The sequence below is a fragment of the Ascidiella aspersa genome, chromosome 3 (assembly GCF_963924565.1).
Source record: "Ascidiella aspersa chromosome 3, kaAscAspe10.2, whole genome shotgun sequence".
Classification (NCBI taxonomy): Eukaryota; Metazoa; Chordata; class Ascidiacea; order Phlebobranchia; family Ascidiidae; genus Ascidiella; species Ascidiella aspersa.
Genome location: NC_139449.1, coordinates 18,403,493 through 18,427,393, shown reverse-complemented (window position 1 = coordinate 18,427,393; position 23,901 = coordinate 18,403,493). Strand labels below are relative to the sequence as shown.

The 23,901-nt window shown below is 36.2% G+C and overlaps 2 protein-coding genes across 4 annotated transcripts; one reads left to right on the top strand and one right to left on the bottom strand.

Annotated features, from left to right (window-relative positions):
• The first annotated feature begins 745 nt into the window (after window positions 1–745).
• On the top strand, window positions 746–13,677 carry LOC146160538 (H(+)/Cl(-) exchange transporter 4-like). The gene is made up of 14 exons (XM_083384597.1): window positions 746–937; window positions 1,880–2,014; window positions 2,255–2,527; window positions 3,651–3,835; window positions 4,230–4,355; window positions 4,496–4,783; window positions 4,925–5,173; window positions 5,626–5,790; window positions 6,050–6,190; window positions 6,557–6,743; window positions 7,835–8,044; window positions 8,756–8,944; window positions 10,147–10,369; window positions 10,951–13,677. Exons 1-14 carry the CDS (start codon window positions 898–900, stop codon window positions 11,039–11,041), a joined length of 2,502 nt encoding a protein of 833 aa, XP_083240723.1. The 5' UTR covers window positions 746–897; the 3' UTR covers window positions 11,042–13,677.
• Window positions 13,678–14,056: 379 nt separating this feature from the next.
• Window positions 14,057–23,269, bottom strand: LOC146160537 (mitochondria-eating protein-like). 3 transcript variants are annotated; one of them, XM_083384598.1, is made up of 13 exons: window positions 23,085–23,267; window positions 22,009–22,230; window positions 21,749–21,867; window positions 20,871–20,966; window positions 20,617–20,751; window positions 20,283–20,339; window positions 17,773–17,908; window positions 16,997–17,221; window positions 16,343–16,518; window positions 15,887–16,007; window positions 15,352–15,423; window positions 14,569–14,618; window positions 14,057–14,328 (listed from the first exon to the last, which is right to left on the bottom strand). In XM_083384598.1, the coding sequence occupies exons 1-12, from the start codon at window positions 23,169–23,171 to the stop codon at window positions 14,571–14,573; spliced, it is 1,494 nt and encodes a 497-aa protein (XP_083240724.1). In that variant the 5' UTR covers window positions 23,172–23,267; the 3' UTR covers window positions 14,057–14,328; window positions 14,569–14,570. The 3 variants fall into 3 exon arrangements, with proteins under 3 accessions (XP_083240724.1, XP_083240725.1, XP_083240726.1); XM_083384599.1 differs by lacking the exon at window positions 20,283–20,339 and having other exon boundaries at window positions 23,085–23,269; XM_083384600.1 differs by lacking the exons at window positions 14,569–14,618; window positions 15,352–15,423.
• Between the last annotated feature and the right edge of the window lie 632 nt (window positions 23,270–23,901).

Sequence of the window (23,901 nt, the reverse complement as noted above, 5' to 3'; positions counted from 1 at the left end):
TTATTTGCGATTCTACCCGGAAATGTCAATTTATCTCAAATATAGTAGGCTAATGAACTAAAAGAACTAGACTTCTTAATTAACACTAAAAATAATTCTTAACACCAAAAATAAACATTTTGCGTTCCGCTGGTGCATTTGGGCGCAAGTTACGTACTCAACTATGCTAAGCCAACGAAAACGTCCGATATTAAAGTTTAATTTCGGCATCGATCGAATAGGCGTTCCGTTTGGTATCGATTCTACGTGAAAAACTATTTGATTATCTGTATGGTGATCCACTTACAATTTACATGCATGTCTCTTGGATATCATTTGGAATACACTAGGCCTACAAAACAAATACAACTATATAGGTTGACTCAAAAATAAGGGATTGGTTCCACATTAACTCAGAAAGTGTTTTAGTGACCATATTGATAGTAGAGCGATCCAACTGATCATGCTTCGCATTCTTCATTCAATTCGTTTTTTTTACAATTAGGGAAATGTTCGAAATAAAAAAAAACTTAAAATTCGACCGAAAAAATCAATTTAAATTTATAGACTGCAACTAGCCAGTGTAGGGTCGTGTTAACTTGTTTAAATATTTGCTATAAACTTATGAAAGTGAGAAATAACTTTAAGGGAGCAAATACAACACTTTACGAACAAGACTGTGATCAATACAGGGAATTCCCAATTAATATACTACGTCACGCAAGTACTGTATCAATAACTTGAACAAAAATTGATTCACTAGAACTTTGCGAGATACATAAACGTGTTTATAAACGTAATTTGAACTGTTAACGTGTTAATTGCGAAGACCAGTATGCTGACAGCCATGTAATTTGTGTGAGAGGTCGATTTGAGAAGTTATTGTATCAAATTCTTCCAAAAACTAGCTAAAAACAGATGGCTTCTTCTGCTTGGCGAAACGAATCAAACGGAGTCGGTAGGTGATGATTTGGAATATCCATTTTGTTTTATAAAGCAGATTATCACCCTACCATTATATGATCAAAAGTATGCTTGCAATTCCATGTCATTCTTAGCAAAATGGTATATAACAGACTTATAAACTTGATGAGTATCATTTTTTCATTCGGGAGAAACAGGAAAGGAAGAAAGCAAATGCTGGATACATGATTGGCGCACTCTGTGGTATAGCCTGAGGCAAAGCTTGCACTTTAGTATAGTGAATTGAAAATAGAGGTCTTAAATACAGATTACTTATCATAAGGCTTTTGCAGATTTTAAACTTCTTTGGAATTGAGTGTTTATTTTCGTACTTTAAATGTTTAGTCCAAAAGATTCACTAAAGATGATTTTTTTGGTATATTTGTTCAGCTTATATGATTTAGAAGCCATATAAAATGAAGAAAATATTATGTATTTGTATTGATAGTAATAGACTTGATATTGTCCTCTTTTAAGTAATCACAAATTCTAGATTTTAATACAAGCTTTTAATACAAGCAATAGATAGATGCTCCTCTGCTAAAGAAGGCGAGTTTTAACAAGGGTTCAAGTTCTCCAAAGTTTCAAACCAAATTAAATTAGTTTTTTCTAAATAAAGTTATTGAATCTATTTAATAGAATATAGATATATTTTTAGTTATCATTACCTTTAACTGTTTTGTTCTATACATTATAAAATTATGTTCCTAGCTTGCTTGAATTAAAATAATGTTTTTTAATACAAAATTATTTATTTGTATATGTTAGATGCTTTATTATGGTATCTTTGTTGTGGCAAATCCACACTTTTACATTTAATTGGTAACAATATAATTTGTAATAGTGAAGTTTTATAAAACAATTGTTTTAATTAAATTATCATAGTTTGGATGTTTCTTAGATAAAATGTTTTTATGAAGCAATGTTTGTATTAAAGGCAGGCTTCGTGGTAAAAGCAATGCAATAGATGATACAGATGATGAACTTATTGATATGACAAGTTTTACAAGAAACCCAAACTATATGGATGATTCCGAAGATGATCCGTTGCTTGGAAACAATTTATTTCAAGGTGTTATTTTTCAATTAATGTAGTAAAAGCAAGAAATTGCCTGGAACTGCCATATTAATAATTTATGATAATGCAGAAAAAAGTAAGGCAAGGTGTAAAATAAAAGGTATAACTTTTTGATGTTAATCTTTAAGGTTCAACCTGCATTGCTTTAATTCATGAATAGGGTAATTCAATCTTAAGGGAAAAGCAGTCCAGTTAATCAATACTATTTAGAAGTAAAATCAATGTATTTTGCAGCTACTTCAACTGATCAGAAGGGCAGGACAACCACTGCTGTCACAAGTCATTTGCTGGAGGCACTTGATAACACCAATCTTAACATGGAAGATGAAAACATTGGGACGTACGACGATTTCCACACTATTGACTGGTTGAGAGAAATGTCAAGAAACCGCTTACGGCATCGCCAAATCACCTACGGAAAGAAGGAGTCATTTTTTAAAACCATTAAGAGTTTGCATGATGCCTGGTCTGGTTGGCTTGTTGTACTTTTGGTTGGATTAGCTGCTGGTAAGTTCCACGTCATTGTGTACTTAACAGTAACATAATATTTAATAAAATTGACAGTTTTCCTTTTTTACTAAATGTTCTGGCAAAATGCATGCAAAAATTCATGCATAATTCAGTTTATAGAAGTGATGCAAATTTATTTCTGCTGGACCATTTTGATTAAAAAAATATGTTAATTTTATTGTATGGTCTGGTTTTTATGTTTATATTGAAATTGCTATGGAAACCTCTATATTGTCCTCTATATTCGTGTTTTATGTATTGCTCTTTATTAAATTGTTTTAATATTTTTTATTTTACTTATTTTTTATTTGGCTTTATTATTTTAGGTCAAAATCATTTAAAAATGCACATAAATTTAAATTAAAAATGCACATAAGTTTACAAAATAAAATCTAGTCAGCTTTTTAAAATTGTCGTTCAGTTAAAATTATATCAAACAAATTTACTTTTGAATTACATTTAACAACATTTTAACTGTATTATATATACCTCTATTAGAGTATACGGTATACATAAGCTGGTAGAATTAACCACACATGCCGAGTTTATCGCATTAGGTTCAGCTCAAACTTTTTTTGCTCTATATAGTTGTGTATCCCTGGCAAATGTATTGAACAGTATTTGCTCTGTCTTTTTTTTCGCTCGTGTTTTACAATTACCCTATTTCCTAATTTGATAATACTCTAGGTCTGATAATTTTCTGCAAATATTTTTTACCTTGATTTTAAACTATTTACACAATATTTCCTGAAATAATCAGCAGCTGTTTTTTCTTTGGAATTAAATGTTTGTATTTTTATAGTAGCAAAAATCACCTAAACCTGGAAAAATAACTTGACTTGTGTTCGACTGGTAGTCAGTAAAACATCAAAAACATGGGTTTGACAATGCCAAGCCACTATTACTGTACTTCAAACGGCAATATGTTGTTTAATGTATTACTACCAAGTAAACATTTTGTCCAAAAAAAACATTATTAGGTCAAAATTTCTCATTTTTAGGTAAAAAATAATCGCTTCACTTATGGGATATAATTAATATTATATTATTGTTTAAAGATTCGTGTTAGTGCCCTATTTTCTTGTGTGGGATTTTCTCATGTTATTATTTTGATTGACAGGCACATGTGCAGGTGTTATTGATATTGTGACAAAATGGCTCACAGACATTAAGCTTGGAGTTTGCATGTTTGCTTTTTATTTAAACAAGGAGTCTTGCTGTTGGATGTCAGAGTCAAAGAGCAGTTTGATGGATAACTGCTCTCAATGGAAAACGTGGGCTGACTTATTTAATATGTCTGACTCGGTAAGTTAACTTTGAATTCCTACAGTGTTTGTTTGTTTGTTAGATACACACTTTTTAAAACTAGTTTTGGGAAATCTTGCCTAGCCAGAACTTTTTCTAAAATGCCAAGAAAATGAAATAAACTGATTAAAATAATTCAGCCTATTCCAACCACGAAAAAGTGTGTATCAGTTCTCTCTGTCAAAGCGTCAAGAGCAAACTTCATTGCACTCATGGTGAAGTTTGGCTTTGGTTTGTAGTGTTATAGCGCAAACAACTAAAACATTACAAGCATTTTTTTGGAAAATATTTCTTAGGGGAGCAATGGTGGAACCTAACTGTTACTGTTTGAAACTGTTACAATATACAAAGCTTATCTAAAATTACATTTAATTTGTAACCTTCTGTTTTACAGAACAGTGCTTCCATATATGTTCTCAACTACTTTGTATATATCCTTATGGCTCTAATGTTCTCAACTTTAGCAGCATTGTTGGTGAAAGTATTTGCACCATATGCTTGCGGTTCTGGAATACCTGAGGTATTTCATTATTTGTTAAAAGATAGAAATGATACTTGTTTATCTTTAAAAATATGTGGAAAGTGCACAGTTTGCTGCACCTTTAAAACTATATTAAAATACATTTTAGTGTTGTGTTTCTGTAAACTTTTTATACCTAGGTAAAGACTATTCTCAGTGGTTTTATCATCCGGGGTTATCTTGGAAAATGGACCTTACTTATTAAATCAATTACTGCACCATTGGCAGTGGCATCCAACCTGAGTTTGGGAAAGGAAGGGCCTTTGGTGCACATCGCAGCATGCTGTGGAAACGTTTTTGGTAGACTGTTTCCAAAGTATGCAAAAAATGAAGCAAAAAAGCGAGAAGTCTTGTCAGCTGCAGCAGCAGCTGGTGTATCAGTTGCATTTGGAGCACCAGTTGGCGGAGTTTTGTTTAGTTTAGAAGAGGTAAGATGTGTAATTTTTTTGGTAAAACTGATAGGTTAACTGATATATTAATTTTAATTGTAAATAAGTTTGACAGAAAGCTTAAAAAGCATGTTTTCATACAGTATGATATAAGGGTGTTAACATTGTGAATTTTATTAGGTCAGCTATTATTTTCCGATGAAAACATTATGGCGATCCTTCTTTTGTGCCCTTACTGCTGCATTTATTCTACGCTCTATTAACCCGTTTGGCACCTCACATCTTGTCATGTTTTATGTGACATACAATAGACCCTGGTTTTTGTTTGAGCTTATTCCCTTTTCTTTGCTTGGGATTCTTGGTGGATTGTATGGAGCTGCCTTTATTCATGCTAATTTAGCATGGTGTAGATTTAGAAAAACATCTAAGGTAGGCTTTATTTAAAAACATTAAACCAATACTGTACCTAAACTTTAAACCTTTTTTCTATATTTGTGTTTTATTGTGTTTGCTATGAAAGATGTGACAAGTTATTCCTACATTTTGTAACAATGGTTGTATTGCAAAATAACCATCAAACATAGTATATTTGGTAAACAGTTAAAAAAAATGTCCTGTTAAAAAGCTATGTATTGTTAATTGGTTATAGATTGCATGTTTTTTTTTGTTTTTTTTTTGTTATTTGTTAATATGGACCTTGATAAATATATATATGAGACACTACTTCAAATTCAAATCCTGATGTAATATTTATTGTCAAGCACAAAATATTGATTAAAATTATTTTAACCCACCTTGTTACTGAATTATTATCAGCATTGTGGTTACAGATTTGGTCCCACAGTAGATAATAAAGGTACTCCATACTACTATTGTTACAGCTTGGAAAATTTCCCATCATTGAGGTAATGTTGGTAACCTTTATCACGGCTGCAGCATCCTATCCTAATCCTTACACAAGAATTGATGCCAGTACCATGATCGCAAAATTATTTAAGGAGTGTGGCCATGTGGTACAAAGCAATTTGTGTGATTATCGGGAAACGGTATGAAAATAGTCAATTAACTACTTTTAATTTGTCGAATAGCATGGCTAAAAAGTATATATACATCTAATTTTGCTAAACAGCAGTTTTGTTAAACAAGGGGATTTTTATTTAAAATAAAATAATTTATATATAATATGTCTATTTACAAGTGAGGATTACCTTTAGCCAGTTATTCAACTTATCGTTTTTTTTTTCCTTTACTGTTTATAAAGGTGTTCATCAATCTATAAAATTTAATCATGCCAATTTATTTTAGATTGTCAATGCTACAATGTATTCTGCCGAGCGTGACCTTCCTAATGGTGCGATTGGGGAAGGCCTTCACACTGCGTTATGGCAACTAGGTGTTGCTCTAATATTTAAATCAATTATCACAGTGTTCACTTTCGGTCTTAAGGTAAGTTAGACTTTCTTTGACAAATACAATCGTTGTGTAGAATATTCGTAATAAGTGCCAGAAAGCAGCATCATTCTTTTACTAAACTCTATAGTTTGAGGTTAGAAAATTTAGTAACATCCAAATCCTGCTCACCCAAAAGTTATTTAGTTAATAGTAAAATACAAGTAATTCACTGTGTTTTTTTTAATATTGTGAAAAAATATAGGGTTAGTATTAAAACGTGTATATTTTGGATTTTTAAATAAATTTTGTGTGCCTACCGAAAATATTTATTTCTGGCGACTCCAATGATTTTATAAAAAAGGAAAACCATGTTACAATAAAAAGTTTGTTAGTTACATATTGTGTATATGCACTGTACAGGTCCCCACTGGCCTTTTCATCCCCAGTATGGCGGTGGGAGCTATCATGGGTCGCCTTATTGGAATCGCCATTAAGCAGCTTGTGTACACCTATCCTGAGTGCATATTGTGGAAAAGCAGTTGTCATGGTGCCAGCAGTTGCGTTACGCCTGGATTGTATGCCATGGTCGGAGCCGCTGCAACGTTGGGTGAATAAACTTTTTTTCCCAAATGCTGTGTATGTAAGAAATAAATACTTATTTAGTGGATATATAAAGTTGAATGTTTAAAGGTAGTTTGTCAAAACCCATGATGGTTTGCTATGTCACTAACTTGGAGCCCTATCATTAAAAAAAATTGTGTTCAACTTTTTCGTGCTTTTTACATCAAGTTTAGCTGTTCACGTTGAAGTTTATTAATTATATATACTGTTTTTGATAAATAGTTGTTTCATTTCCCTGTATTGTTTGGTATTTTTTGCATTAATCAAAATTCCATTGTTAACCCACTTTTTCATTATTTCTTTCTTTCTGATCGCAAATACTGCACTTCCTCGTTTTTTTTATCCTATGAAGCACATACCATAGTCAATTGCGAATTCACCAACTCGTTTTTTACTTTTGTATTTTTTTGCAAACTGTTTTTTTTTTTTTAAATTTAAAATTGCCCTGTAGATAATTTGATAAAGTGGTTTATCTTGAATGGAATTGTGTCCGATAAAAAGACGGATGTCAGTTTGATTGGAGTTTGATCCAGCTGTGTCATTTATCCCGCAAGTGATTACTTCCTCCTATTTTTGATTCATTGATTGATTGATTGATTGCTCTTTTCACACAACTTGCTAGGAAGTTTATGTATGGTAGCACAGTATGCAAAAATGAGGCGCTCTCACATTCGATTTGACCGTCATAAATTTAAAGAATGTTAAACCTGACACATGCAGCAGCGTCCAAGACACCTTTATTCCAAGTAAACCTATTCGCTCCCAGGCAGAACGTGTTGCATATACTGTATATTATTGTCTATTCATGCCAACAAACTAGTAAAGTAACTTAGTTGTCGAAATCCTCTTAGGCCTCAAATACTAGATTGCCGACGTATAGCATATGACTTTTACCTGTAGGTGTTATATACTTGTCCTATTTTTAGCCACATGGTTGTCCATTCTAGTGCCCAGCTTTTAAGAGCATAGATAATGATCAAAAAACAAGCACATCCCAAGTATTTAGGAATTCCATATATTTACTGTCCCTCAGAACTGTTTTACAAAGCATTTGATCGCAATACTGCTGCTTTGAAGGTGGCGTGACGCGCATGACGGTTTCCCTGGTGGTGATCATGTTCGAATTGACCGGCGGTCTTCAGTACATCGTTCCTCTCATGACTGCCGCCATGTTCAGCAAGTGGGTGGGCGACGCACTCGGCAAGGAGGGAATCTACGACGGGCACATCCGACTCAACGGATACCCCTATCTCGACAACAAGGAAGAGTTCACACACACCACTCTGGGTACGCATTGCTCAGTTACTGCACTTGTATTCGGCGATTATTATTTATTAGCTGCGTTTTCACATTTGAATCGAAAGAGTACACCGAAAAGCCATAGAAGACTCGCCGAATCTGTCGATCAATAATTAATGCGAGCAGGCCAGGCCAGAAAAACAGCTGGCCTTTTTCTGGCCTTCCCTGCTTGCATCATTGATCGACAGATTCGGCGATTCTGCTTTGGCTTTTCGGTGTAGTATAATGATACGTTGGCCGTAATTGTTGGTCAAAAAGAAGCTTCCGAGGGGCTAAATCACAGTTGTAATTAAACACATTTGTGTATGTGTGTCTTTTATGGAATCGAAATACTAACCTTTTTTTAAGTCGCTTTCATAATATATAATAAAATTAAAATTCAAGTTAATTGGTCGCGGGTTGGCCAACATTGATTTTATACAAAGTTTTATAGTTTACATCTATATCTATAGGAATTAGTAATTTTAAGTACACAATCAATGACTAAGTTGCACGGCACATTGAAATGCATGCCGAACCAGATAACGAAAATAATTTGTTTATTACTGTAAAACCTATTGAGTTTTAAAAAGTAAACTAAATTAAAGGAGTTGCAGGCTGAAATTTTAAGGAAGCTGTGACCCAAGCTATACAGTTTGACCGGGTTGTAAAACGCTGAAATGGTCGCATGAAAACCAACCAGAATATTTTCCCGTTCAGCGACGGACGTGATGCGGCCACGACGCGGTGAAACCCCGCTGAAGGTAGTGACGAAAGACGGAATGACTGTGGAAGATCTCGAAGTGCTGGTGAAGACCACAAACTACAACGGCTTTCCGGTTATTACGTCTAATGAATCGCAACGCCTTGTAGGCTACCTCTACAGAAGGGATCTTATTCTTGCGTTAGGTATGTTTTTACCGTCTCCAGGTTTGCCCTTGGTCGTACTGTTTTGGTGGTAAACCTGGCAGATGGTAAAGATGTCACTGTCTGAGTCCACCTTTTATGTACAGCAGTGCTTTTCAACCTTTAAAAGAACCGTTCGCAATTTTTATTTCGTAAATTTTTATCCCCAAGAAAACAAGCACTGTAAGTTTACAACCTTCAGTTTTCCCTATTTGTGAAATATAAATAAAAGGGTTTGTGTGTTAAAAACGCGAGCTTAACCGAATTTTTTTCATCCGCACAATTGCGTACCACGAAACTCGGTATTAATGGCAAACTGCTGGTTGTACAATGCGGTTTGCGAATGCTGTTTATACTTCCAATGACCTGTTGTGCAACTGGCCGTAAAGTTTAAGCTGGTCCATATGCTCGCAGCCCGGCATATCCGCTGTGAATGCATGTAGTCCACGTTAGTGGCCATGTGCTGCGTGCAGGCGAATTTAAAATTCCATACAGAAGTGGGGTATAATTTTAAACGTTTTAACCAAATCTTACGATAAAGTTCGAGATTGTAGTTAGACATAGAATGATTATCATAACCCATACAGAAGTGGGTATCATTTTAAACGTTTTAACCAAATCTTACAAAACCACTATGAAAGCAGTGTCAGGATATATGTTTAAAGTTAGAGTCATTATAATGATGTCACAAACTTAGAAACACTTGATTTTCTCAAATAAACTCGTGCGCAAAATTGTCGCATAAAAAAATAAATAAAAAATTGGATTGACGAGTTTTAAATTGACAAAACTTCGATTAAAAGGTAAGTGACGTATATGGCCCATAAAGGAGTCGACTATTGTTTAAAATAACGGCATTTATAATATAATTTGAGCAACTTTTAATCTTGCATGGATTTGTATTAACGCTGAACATGGAGATTAATCCTGTTTAGTTATGTGTAGTTAGTTGGCAATTCATTTTAAACAACAGTCCAGGCATCCATCTAGCTAAACAACTACGAAAGGCGATGACATACATGTGTAAGCCGCAGAGCATTACTCTATCGATTTTTTGAGATACAGCCACTTTGCCCTTTCACTTGACAGGCTATTTAAACCCGCTGAACGGTCGAAAAGTGTTGCAAGGCGATATTTTTATGTTATGATGCGATAAACTGGCGTGAAACGCTTCATTAACCAACACATGTGCAATCTTTGAACAGAAAACGCGCGCAACCACAACGAGAACGTGTTGAGCAACTCCAAGGTGTACTTTACGTTGCACGCCCCGCCCTCGTTGTCCTCTTCCCAGGAGCCGGCCCCAGTGCGCCTATTTAACATTGTCGACCTCAGTCCCATCACCGTCACCGACCACACGCCCATGGAAATCGTCGTCGAGATCTTTACCAAGCTCGGCATTAGACAAGCGCTCGTCACTCACAACGGGTAAGTTCGCTCTGCCACTATTTGGGTCGATGCGAGTTATATGGAACGTACAAGTCGTACAGCTGCCTGATAATTAATTTTACTTTACTATTTTTTTTGTTAAAAACTCGAGCATATAGGAAACAGCAAGTTTTAAAGGCTGGGTTTCAAGTTCTAATTTCGTGTTTATTCCAAATTTTTAACCTATTTTGTACAGGACTGTGTTCGATTTTCTGTTTAAGTACAACTGTTTTAACCATCATCTAACTTTTTTCACAAATTATTTAAAATTGTCTATTTTTGCTGCATTCAGTCCTCGAGGAAAATCTGGATGGTAAAGTTGTTGTTGTGCTGTATTATCGTTGTTGTTATGTCCTACATTTAAATAATAAGTTGCCTAAAAGTTAAATATGGCGATTTCATTGTAAACCTTTGTTGGAAGATTTGCTCATTATTTTAGTATATTTTATTATTATTATTCCCCTCTTTAGAGCAGTTAGTTACGATATTTATGCACAAATTGTATGTAACATTCCTAGATTTATTCGCAGTACCTCGTTAACATTCCATGCTTGAACTATAACCTATTTAATATCGAACAGCCGCCTTCTGGGAATCATCACTAAAAAGGACGTCCTGCGTCACATTGCTCAACTCAATCAGCAGGATCCAGACTCTATCATGTTCAATTGAGGGATTTCCTCCACACGTTATTACTTTAAAGGTTTCCTCGGGAAACAAAGGCGATGAATTGATAGTGCGTTTGACATATAGTGTGCTTGAATTTTACTGCAAAAAAGTTAGGCTGGGAAAGAAGTCATAAGCCTAAAAAGTAAAATCCCATTTAGTTTGTATGTAAACGATAGCCAATGTGAAAACTTAAAAATGCTGTATATCTTCTGTAGATTTAATACTTCGAATCAATCAATGTTAAACCTTCATCCTAAAACACCCAATCACACTTAGGGCAGAAAATATGTCGAACAAAGGAATGTTGTAAAGTCTTTGTATGTCGCTTTACTCATAGTGTACAACTAAAAACGCAGTGCATAAACTCCTGTTTTTATAACATTAAAACATTATAAAATATATAATTCATCACATTTGCATGTTAAACTAGAGTTTACCAAACGGAGACGTTGCCTATTACTATGAAAGATTATGAAGCTTTTCGATGAAGCCATTCACTAATGTTTTTCTTCGTAAATGGTTCGATAGCAGTCTTTTGCTTCGGCCAACTCCTCGTAACAAAACAAAAAATTATGAGAAATACTGAATCTAGTTAAAAAATTGTGTTGGAAGTGTTTTTTTTTATCACTTTTAATCATATACACTTGTAGGTTAAATTCCGTTTTGAAAACAATAATGATTACGATTCCTATTGTATATACCGAATTGCATTTACAATATGTTAGAAATGTTTTTATTTAAATCGATACTTTACATATTTTTTTATCAGTTTGGAATCGGAGTGTTGACCCGCACAGGAATATTGCCAATATTTAAATAAAACAAAAATACTAAACGAAGATATCAGGATTAGTAGATCCCTGTTATAATATAATGATTTTTTAATTGAACCTAAAGTTAGTTATCTGCGATTTTGTTATTACCATAGTGAGTTTTAACTGCGTTTGGCTGTCGTTAAGGAGTAAAGTAGTAAGTTTATTGTCTTTAATGTTAAGTCTCGTCATTTAAATGCAGTTCGCGCGCTACTTGTACTTTAAAAGTATTTACATTCCTTTTTATTTAACACAAAGCGTTAACTATATTTTTGTCGGACCACTGTATAGTAAACCACATCTTGCAGTATTCGACAATAAGTTGCAAAATAACAATTTATTGTTATTCTTTTAAAACCCAAATTTATTATCACATTTTTTCGCAACGTACAACTTTTTTGTTTGCCCAAAGACAAACTTAGTCCGAAATTTAGAAAACCTAAACTTAGATTATTTTGATTTTTACAAAAAGTATATCTCGCTCCTTCAAGCATTATCAGTATGTTGTTGAAATAGAGTTATTTTTTACACTGATGATGCTCGTATGAGCAAAATATATTTGTTGCAAACACCAAAACAAGCTAAAAAGCTGATTTAGGGTTTCTAAGTTTTGTACTTAGTTGTCATTTATCAATTTGATATTTAACAAAAAACGTTTGTTTTTTTACTATTCGGATTCGGGAAGATTCTTTTATTCAAAAGAAAATTCTAACTGCTTTGTTTGCTCGATGAGCATTAAGAAATATATCATTGCTTTGAGATTATTGCGCATTTGTGCAATATAAACGTTGACGTTTACACTTTTGCAAGTATCAATCGCGTTTTCGTTGTTTTACAGCTAAATATCTATCACAACACGTATATATTTGTACTTTTACTTGTATAGCAAAGACAGTGGGCCTTAATAGCATAATGGAAAAAAATTAAACTTCCTTCGCTTGAAATGGTTGAAATGTATATTTTTTTCCTCTTTGGTTACCATGTAAACTGTGGACAATTTTTTTGCGTAACCGTGCAGTCAGGACTAGAACTATCTATAAAGCAAACTACAAACTGCTTTAACTGTTACATACGAGCCGCCGTTTGTAACAATACTTTTTTCCGCAAAGCCAGATAAAGCAGACCTAAAACAAAATATTTTTTATTACGATCAGTAAAATTGAGCTTCCATGTAAAACTAACAGTGAAACACCCTACATCTAGGCGAGACTATATAGGACTAAGTACAGTGACGAATTATATGTTACTTTAATCACATTCGACATCGGTGAAAACTAGATACATTAGGACAAATATCGTAAAAGCGTGAAAGGTTAAGACCTGCACGGCAAATTCAGACTATGTACAATACGTTTTTCAGGGAAAACATTCGCTTCAGGCTTCGTCACTTTAATCTTCTAATGTAATGTTAAACAAAAGTTGAAAAGCAAAATTAATATTTTAACATTGGGGAATCTTACGCGGCGATTTAGTATTGCACGGCGCAACGTTTTCGAGGTGAATTTTTTGTATAAAAAGTGTATAACGTCATAATAAAAGTGTGTATACAAATTTGAATGCTATGAAGTACTGCCCGCACGCAATCGCGATCGAGTGTTACCAATAGCTTTGACATTAGCTGCAAGTTAATACTTCAAATTGGGACGGATCGTAAGCAAAATTATTACAAACCCAACACAAGCGGTTATCAAAAAACCATCAACAAACGAAAATGACTTCCTGCGAATTAAGTGAAGAGTAAATTCATGATGCCGAATCGGGGATTGGTTTAATTCGTTATACAGCGTGGAAAGTAGGCTACGTGAGAAAGTTGGCAGGGCTTGACAGCGCCGGTATAAAAAACACTTAACGAACAAAAACCCTATTGGTGACATCAAAGCGCTCGAGATAAACTACTTTTTAATTATTTAATGCATTTCTCTGTACTTAGCTTTTTCTTGCGTGTGTAGCGAGAGAACAGCGTAGCTCAAATAAAATAAAAAGAAAGCTGGTCTGTCGAAATTAAATAAAATTACCCAAACCTTTATTTTTCTAACGTCGTGATTATCAAATTTACGTACTTTGAAAGAAATAGCATTTTTTTTTAAATTATTCTTCACATATTGTTGGCAATTGTAAGAACGCAAGGAACATTCCTAGTACATTACAATGCATACAGTGCAATGCAACTCGAAAAGTTTGGCACCGACACCAACAATCTAATGTAAAAAAATGGGTCCAAACATACAATACATAACTCTCGCTAAAAATCTACGGAATAATAATTCAAGAACATCTCTCTTTCGACTTTCAACACGTAAAGATATAAAGAATAACATTAACAGTAATAGGCATGGACTAAGCGGCGACTAGGTTGATGAGTGGTTATAGAGCTCAACAACATTTTGAAGAATTATTTTATAGTACGAATTTTTTTCATCCAAAATGCGACGCTTAAAATCTGCCGCATTTATATCTTCTGCTTCTGGGAATGTAGCTCTGAAATTAAAAAAAACAAACATAAGTTTCTGTGTAGACTGCTCAATACCAAGTCATGGCGCTATATTAATTAAGGTGCTATGCATTATTAAGGTAGAACGATAAAAGGGGTTTCGAATATAAAATAGTTTGGAAACACTGATAGCTAGACAAAAAATCTTTCAAAATAAACAGCACACGAAACGAAACAAAATGAAAAGCAAAGGTCCTGACTTCAGGTTGGGTTGTGAAGAAACTTACGCTTAGTAGCGACGAGATCGAGGAGATGGACTGCGGCTCCTGCGAGGGCTCTGTAAAGATCAAGGCAATTTAAAGGGACGGTACATGACGTGTTCTGGTGATTGGTGAAAAAAGTCGGAAAATCAGCCTTTTTTTTTAGGTTTTAGAAAACGTTTAACCGTAAATACTATTTCTACTGCTTTTAATAAAGATTACCATTTTTTTATCGATGTTGTTATATCTCGGTAGTTTAACAGAAAATATTTATGTAGGCTACATAGCGTGTTGTTTCAGTGATGGAACTTTTTTGCATTTCACTTTGGGATTTGGCAGATTTTTACTTTTAGTGTAAAGGTTTTGTACAAACTTTTCGGGTATATGGCTCGTGAAACGGGCCACACGATAAGGGATAATAAAAATAATTTGAAACTGTTCAAGCGTTCACATAGGCTTTTAAAACAAATTTAAATATTTCCATTTTTGGTAACACAAATTAAGAAACCGTTTTTTATTTGTTTTGTTTTTCTGAACTTAAGTTTCCCGGTATAATGGTGCTCCTCTATAGCTTTACAAGCGCCGCATGCAGACGTTCATCTCAATGTAAAAGTTTTATAATTGGTGGAAAATATAAGCTAACACTACCGAATCCCACAAATAATGGACGTGCAGATTAATTACCATTAAGTGGGTATCGAGTGGCGTTTTGAGTACTAATAATGTTATAAACTAATCAAACGAAAAACTTACAGCGATCATTCGTTGTGTTGTAATTAAACGCCCCTTAAGTTTGTACAAGAAACTTACCAGGCTGCTTCTTGAGAGGCGCGAAGAACTTCTAAGCGGACTCGGAGACCTGCTTCTTCTTGGAGACGAGAGCTACCAATGTGTTGTTAAAGGTTGGACAAAAAGCTCACAAACACATCAAACAAATAACAATCATAGCGTAATCAATTTGAAAACAAAAGAGTCATTTTTGATTTGATTGTACAAATAAAACAAGCCAAAGTAAATTAGAAAAACCAAGCATGGTGTATGGATGTACGTTACTTGGGAGTTTTCAGACAAGTTACTAATGCGAATACACAAATGTTTTAGCAACATGAAGACAATTCCTTGTTTTAGTGTTCAGAACCGTCCTGTATTCAGTATTTAAATCACCAACTGCAAAGTGCGAAGAAACCCAAATTTGCTGCCACATTGCCGTAATTCAACAATTCAGGAACTGGGCCAATTCTTGTGGCATGTGTGTCAAATTGATAATGTCAAGATACAAACGCCATGCTCGGTTGGTAACTTCTGAAAGTTAATTTCAACAAAGATATGCATTTAGTCGTCTTACCGCGCCACGTCTGGTAACACACTCGCCCTTAATGAGTACGCTGTGGTCCTCCATCAGAGCAGGCCACACATGGAACGCCACCAGAGGGGCAGTGAACTCACTGTCATAGCTGCGACGATACCTGTCGAAGCAAGATATGAACTATGCTAATCTGTATAATTAGTGTAAGACGGCGAATATAACGACGGTAAACGTGTCTAGGTTAATACTATTACAAGTAACTTTGAAAGTTGTTTTATTTGCTTGTGCTGGATTACGAACAACAAAAATCGCGAAAAAGGTCGAAACGAGTTTGGTTATGCTCGCGCTTTATCCAAGTACTCGGGTTGGCCAATCGCTACCAGTGGCGAAAATAAGGTTCGCGACAAACTATTGTCGGTTACTCAGTACCAAAATTTTTTTTACGTCTTTTCAAATAAACCTTGCAATTTGCACCGCGTGTCGAAAACTACTCACTTGGTCTCGCTCATAAGTTCCCCGTCAGTGGCCAGCGGTATGTCGAGCGGCGGGCTGAGCGCCTGCATCGAGTAAGCAACCTTGCACACCTCACGGATGAAGGGGCTGAGAAGAACGAACTCGCACTCCGGCGGGAACGAGATCTTCGGGTTCACGTTCATGGCACGGATCACGTCCTAACCAACAAAACGAGTCAGTAAAGCCAAGTACTGTTGACGAGCCTTTTTCAGTGAGATTAGGCAAGACAGGCCAGACCCCTTTATGTGTTCTAGCACCCTTAATAACCAACGGTCGCTAAAAATGCCATTTTTATTTTCAGGCCTTGCTCGACATTTTCCTTTACCTTGGTGAAAATATTCACATCTTTATTAACTATAAAGCGGTATTATTATTATTTGTTCAGGCAATAAGGCAAAAAACGATCAGACAAGAAACTTTCGGTCATGGTAATACTTGTTTTTTGTGACAAGCGGACATTGCAATGTGCATAGCACGTAGCAAATGCACTGAGTGTTGTAATTGTTGTTTGCTAATGTTAAGCTCATTTAAAACGAAGAAAAAAAACAAAGACGCTAAAACTCTAAACTTCAATGCTTACGTCGCACTCCCATGACTCACCTCGTCAAATTTACCGTAACTAAAACAAAAGCCCACCTCGACGCTGCGATCGACGTCGTAGAGATCCAAGTTGCGCACGATGTAATCGGTCACTGCTTCCTCGAGACTGCCGGGTCCGTCGTGCAGAGGCGCAAGTCGCTTGCGTGCACGCAGACGGAAGGCCCGGTAGGCCATCTTGGCCACGTGGAAGGACTCGCAGGTGGCGATGAAGATAATCCGCTTCACCATCTCATCGTCGTCAACGAAGCGACGCAAGCGATCCTGTCCGGGTGATAGTAGGTTTGTTAGCGAGTGAATTTGCTCAAGCCTTTTCGTTTCGCACATGATTTTACTTTACTTATATTACGTACACGACTTGAGTGGCACGCGAGCAGTTACCAGGCCATACGCGAAGTTCAATTTTTGGCAGTGTAAGATAAAAAAAATTAATGTAAATGATACGTGAAGAACCACAAGCTTTAGCGGAATTAGCCTAGGCTAACTTTTTCCTTTAACCAATGATGGGTATTTTTTATTTAAAATAATTGATTAACCGCAAAACATAGAGTTCGCATTACAGCTGTTTACAGCAGCCTTTAATAATGTGAATATCGTTTTGGTGTGGATGTGTTTATAGGTAAACTGTTTACATTTTAGTTGAAGCCTGTTCAAGTTAAAAATATCGAAAATGTACTTCAATTTATGGTTTCCTAGGAATAAAATATGTGTTATATTTAACGTAAGTTCAACCACGTGAAGCACAGATAAATTATCTTAGAGTTATTAACCAAGCAATTAAGCTAAAAAGTGCATCGAATTAAAAGACCCATTACCTGCATATCGAGTCTGTCCACTGCATAGAGGTCGTTGAACCTGGCCACCAGTCTGGAGTGGCGAATCGAGTTGGTGAGCTCGGCATGGGTCGGGGAGCACGGGGGCGGCGGCAGAGGGCTCTCATAGTCACACAGTCTATAGGTGCCCGGAATAAAGCAAGTTATACATTCGCAAGGAATAATAAAACCTGCTGCATTACTTTAGCATGCTGAACGAAAAAACAATTGGTTACGAAAATGAATTGGATGCAAACCTAGGATGCAAATTGTGTTTAGATGACTACTGGTGACATTGTGACGCAGTTTATTAAATATGGCAAGGAAAAGAAAAATATCTGGGTAACTTATACATGTGCTTTTAATCGCCAGTCATGTGATAGCAGATTGGTTCCCAATCGACGCTCAGTTGAAATCTGTAAGTTGAAACATGCGGGTCTCGGTATTTTATCCGCGCGTGGAAAGATTATGTTACAAGGCGGCGGCTATTCTGGTTTACCCGTTTACCAAACATACCGCAAAGCCGGTTCAATCGAAAGCGTATAGGCTTGGTAACTTCGAGCTGAACGCGTTACCCGGAGTTTGATTTCCGGATAATCAGTTCATTGATTAGCACCACGCGAAATTGGAATCACGCGGTTGGTAAGATGAACCAACCGGTTGCCAAGGAATTTAAAGCTCCGATGAAATACGCGAGGACTTAAATCCCTTCAAAGGTGCCAGTTCGAAAATACTGTTAGTCCCTTAACGCATCGCAATTTCGACTCGGCGAAAAGTATACGGGCCCTTTAAGAAAGCGCATCGCCTGATCGCGTTGTTTGTTCTACTTTTATCTTTTCACCTTGTTTAGTGGTCAATGTGTAAATATCTTGGAACGCATTGGGCGCATTTCGCGACGTCATAAATCAGTCAAACGATGCAAGCTTGCGAAAAAAATCGCGCCCGATAAAGCCAACAATTGTGATCAGAGCAACCCGTCACGGCGTTTCACTTATGATTAACCACCGACAAATGTTTCGCAACCGGGGCGCAAACAGGAAGGTGGTTTGTACGAAGCCGGCAGTCAAGCAATACGCGTCAATATTGTCCTGACAAGCGGTAGTGCCAACCAAGCCAACATGCCCCGTCTCGCCCAGGGCCGGTATTCAGCGGACTTGGCCAGACCATTGTTACGCGCGGCCCTCGGCCTCCTTAGCGTTCTGCTTTAAATCAACTCGGTATCCATGGGCGAACGTCGGGTTTCGTGTCCAGACCTAAAGACCACTTTTCATAATATTCAACGCAAGTCTATTTCGGAGCAGAGGTCTGTAGAAAGTTCGTAGAAGACGCCTTTTAAGGCGATGTTGTTTTTAATAAAAAAACAATTTTGCGAGGCTATCCGCTAAACAAGTGCGCGAGCGCGAGCTTGATTTGGGCCTAAACGTACAGCACTGCTCGCAAGAGCATTTACAAAATGTTCGTGTTTTTCAATATTCTCCAAAAAGAAAATGAGATTAATCAAGACGCGTCTTATTTGTTTTTAAAGCATTCTCGTTTTTTTTAAATGTACCATTTTTGACACAACATTGTATAAAAGCTCGGATTCTAATGCCTTCAAGTAGTTTTATAGGCAAAATTAGGTGGCACGTTTAGGCTATATCGGAGAGGGTTTGTAGTCAGGTGGAAAAGGCATACATAAGCATAATATTTCAATAAACAACTCTATATTCCTAAAACTTTATAATTTTATCCACCCAAACGTCAGGGCGAACGTGACAATAGAAGTTACGCAGTGAATGGCGCCAGATGTGCGCAGCGAAGCGGAAAGACCGGTGTGGCTACAGAGCTGTCGTCCGGTGGTTACTACATGCTCGGCGCTCAACCTCCGATCCGATATATTGTTTCGCAACAATACGCCAAGCCGCCAGCGCCGGAATACTCGAAGTGCTTACGCTATATCAATCCCAGGCCACAATAGCCGGCGTGTGTTTAGCTATCGAGTGTTCCTGAAGCTTTTAAATAATTGTTTTTGTTGCGAAACCGACAATGGGTGCTTTGTGTCGGCCCGTCGGGCTCCGTTCTTGAGTGTCCTTGACGACCCGCTGTCGTGGCGGAATGTCAAATTAGCAATCCAACGCGATTATCCCGCCGAAGCACACGTAATTTCGGGGATTTTTTACTGCGGCCTAATTGTACGAAAAATGTCTTTGCTTGAAAAAGGTTGTCAAATAGCTTTAAACTTAGTTATATTGTTCGCTAAAAGCCCGCAAGGTTGTAACGTCATGTTAAGTTATTTTTTACGCCACAGATAGTTGTTAAGTTGGTGCTTTTAACATCGCCAAGTATCCCACTAAGTGCACTTGCAAATTATCCTAAGGTCTATAACATAATATGGTAGAGTGTTACTATACTCTCCCTCGCACATGGTCATACAAAAAATAGCTTAAGCCATCTAATCACCGTGGCAATTTCTAGGTAACACATTATGTTATGCTTTTCTCTTTATATACACATATTGTTTATTATTTACGCACATTGGATATCTGCAGCGGCGTGGCGGCGGGCTGCAGCTGCGAGCACGACGATATGCTCTGTGACGTCACAATGAAGAAAGCATGAAAGATAATGGGTGTTAGTGGTTACCGAATGCTGAAATAATGAAGTTGCTGTTTTACTACGTAAAACAGCCTCACCAAGCACCGATGAAAGATAATTCAAAGTATGTCTAAGTAACGGCTAAAATAGATTACAATCAACCGATTAAAGAGGCGCGGTTTAAATGAAACGATAGAACAAATTAGGTTATCATGCGGATTGCTACAAAGTAAACACTACACACGATACTTGGCTCACGCAATAATTTCGCACCTGCTATCCAGAATGTCGCGTTCCTGCCTTAGGAGGCTGACTTCACCCTTGAGTCGGTCAACTTGACGCTGATAATCTCCAACGCGGTCTAACTGCATCTTCAGACGCGCAATCTCCTCTCGGGCAAGCCGAAGACTATGGAGCAATCAACGAAATCAATTTTTTAGAAATTTCATAGGGCGATTTATTATGGTAATTTACTTTAGCACTGCTTTTAAATCAGCTTTTCAACTTTAGTAAGGAAAAAAACATACTCGGCTCTTAACAGAATAATTTCTTCCTCGGATGCGAGCATTGTTCCGCCTGATTCCACTTTGGTCTTTTCCAACTCAGCCTGACTGTCGTTTAGTCTGAAATGACGGACGGTAAAGGTTACCGGGCGATCACGCCAGCAGAAGAGGGAAACGCGAAACCGGACTTTTTTCCTCGCGCGCGGAAAAACAGGATATCGTCAACAATGCAGTGGGGTGTCGCGTTGCGCTGGGCGGGAGTTAAATCCTCGCCAGTTAAAGGGATTGTGTCAACAGCGTGTCCTTCAGGAACACGCGCGCCAATGACAAACCACAATGCGCGATATTTGGTCGGACTTATAATTAAATATAGAAGATCAAAAGGTCCCCGTGGCACCTGGCGCGAATTTGACTTATGCCACCGAAAAAAATAAACATCAGTCTGTGCAATTGTTTGCACTTTCGGCTTCGTTTTGATTTTCGCCGATACTAAAAAGATCATTGGCGTCTTGAGCTGAAAAGCTTTAGGCGGAAGCAAAACCTTTGTCTTACCTCACGCTGCTAATAATTTACAATGTACTGAAATATACAAGAATAGCTTTTACACAATGAGCTTGTTGACTATGGTAGGCGGAACAATTATGTATAAATATGCTGTATGTACAGCAGTTTCAATTACTTGTAAACGAAACTGTGAACAAGAATGAAAACACGTTTCTTCATATTCCAACATCCAGACGAATAAGCTAACAATATTTGCCTAAAGCCAACGTCATTATGCATAAAATACTGAATGAAATTCATTTAACTCTAAAATCTTGAATTGGAAAAATACATAATTTGACCCAAACTCAGTATTGAATTTGCATCTGATATCACTTAAGATTTAAATGGAAACTTACTCATCCTTTGTATTGTTGAGTTCACTTTGAACTGCGTCAAGCTCAGTTTCAAGTTTGACCAGTTCATCAGTATGCCGGGTTTTCAGATCTGAAATTTTTCTATCTTTTTCAACAGATTCCTGAAGGGAGAAAAAAGCATTAACTTCCAGGTTTAATTATCTAGTTTTCTTAATGAGGTTGCAAACATATTTAATGTTACATTACAAAAAAATCCCAGAGATCACACATTAAACAAAATTAGCTTATTATTCATAAAATACCTGAATAAGAGACAAACTTGTGTCAGAGGTAACGCCTGCTCCTGATGCCATAAATCCTGCACCCAACCATGGCAAAAGTCTACTTTTAAGGGTGTCAACACCACCATAAGTTCCACCTTCTGATGCCGTAAGGCTCATTGCTGTGAAAAGCTGACTTTGAATTTTGGATGTCAGTTCGATAAGTTCACATATTCGACCAAGATTTGTGTCACAACTGTTGATCTAAAGAAACCAAAGAAACAATTAAACATATAGCATATCATTCACAGAAACAGCTATTTAAAGTCCGAAACAGTGTTTCTCAAACTGTGTGCAGCAGCACACTAGTGTGCATCGAAATATTTTTACCTGTGCTGATAACTTTTTGTTGTTTTTATTTGTATTAAAAATATGTATACATCCAAATATATGAGACTTATGCACATCGCCCAATATAACGAATGCACATCGCCCAATATAAAACTATTAATATTAACATGTGGTATTGCCTTTCCATATATTAGAGGTGATTGTCAATTTTTTTACTTTTGAACAACGCTGTAATGTTTAAAAAAAATTAAAAAAAAATTTATTACAATGTTATTTGTTAGCACAAAATATATATATTAAATATAGGTCATAAAATACTGGAGTTTCTTGTCACATTCAACAAACAATGATTGCTAACCGCTACTACAAAAACAGACGCTAAACTGTGTACATAGCAGTGGTAAAGTAAACATCACTGATGCTATGACGCATTGTGAATAGCCAGTTAGATTTAGTATATGGGATACTAAATGGGTTTATTACTTTGTAGCACTATTTTTTATTTTACCTATAAGTTGGTACTGTTATATTACATATTTACATTTATTGAGAGTTTGAACGACTGATTTAATTTGGGTTGAAATGTAAGGCAAACCAACTTTCAAATATGCAGTATCTCATGAAAATTTAATTTTGATTTTACTTTTAACCAAACCTAACTTCGTTAGAAAATATATAAACACAATATCATACACATATATTAATACAATATCATAAGCTATAAAAGAATGATATAAATTGCAACTTTGTCAAATCAAAAATCTTACAGAATAGGAATCTTTTAAGGTTGAAATCTTATCTTGAAGAGCTGAGTATGTCGAGCTGCTGGCCAAACGTCGAATTGTTTCAGACATATCTATTTGTACTACTTCTAACTTCTAGTTAGAATTTTTCGAAAGTTTGAATAAAAACAACTGCTCTATATATAAATTAATTTAATATAAGCTATAACATTAATGTTTTCAAAATAAAAGTTTACAAAGTTAAAATGAATAAAAATAGTAAAACAAACAAACCCACAATAAGGCAACATCTATAGGAGCTGGTCTAGAATCCTTTCACTATTTCGAAGCAACAAAATAATTTGTCAAAATTGCAATTGCAATAAATAAATAAATATAATAATAAACCCACCCACCCAAACGCTAACTTGCACCCTAACCCAAATAATGTAAGAAATATAACCCGGGTGTAAATGTTGTAGTATTTTAGACAAGTGCCCAACATCTTAAATTGCAAAAATCATACAATTAACACGCCACAATATGCTTACGGGTTTGTACCGCTGTATTGTGTCAACTCTGTTTCGGAATATCTTTATATTACACTGCATTGCTTTACTAGTGGATCTAAGCAAACCATCAATCAAAAAAACTGACTAAAAATCTCCATATTGGTAACCCAGCAGGAAACCTCAATGAGCATGGCGGAATTCGGCGCTGGTCTAGAATCCTACCACAGTTCTAAAATCAACGCAAAAAATTTGAGTTAGGATGCGGGTTAGCGTTTGAGTGTGGGTGGGTCAAGTATTATTATATTCCTAATTTAATAATAATACTTGACCCACCTTAACCCAAACGCTAA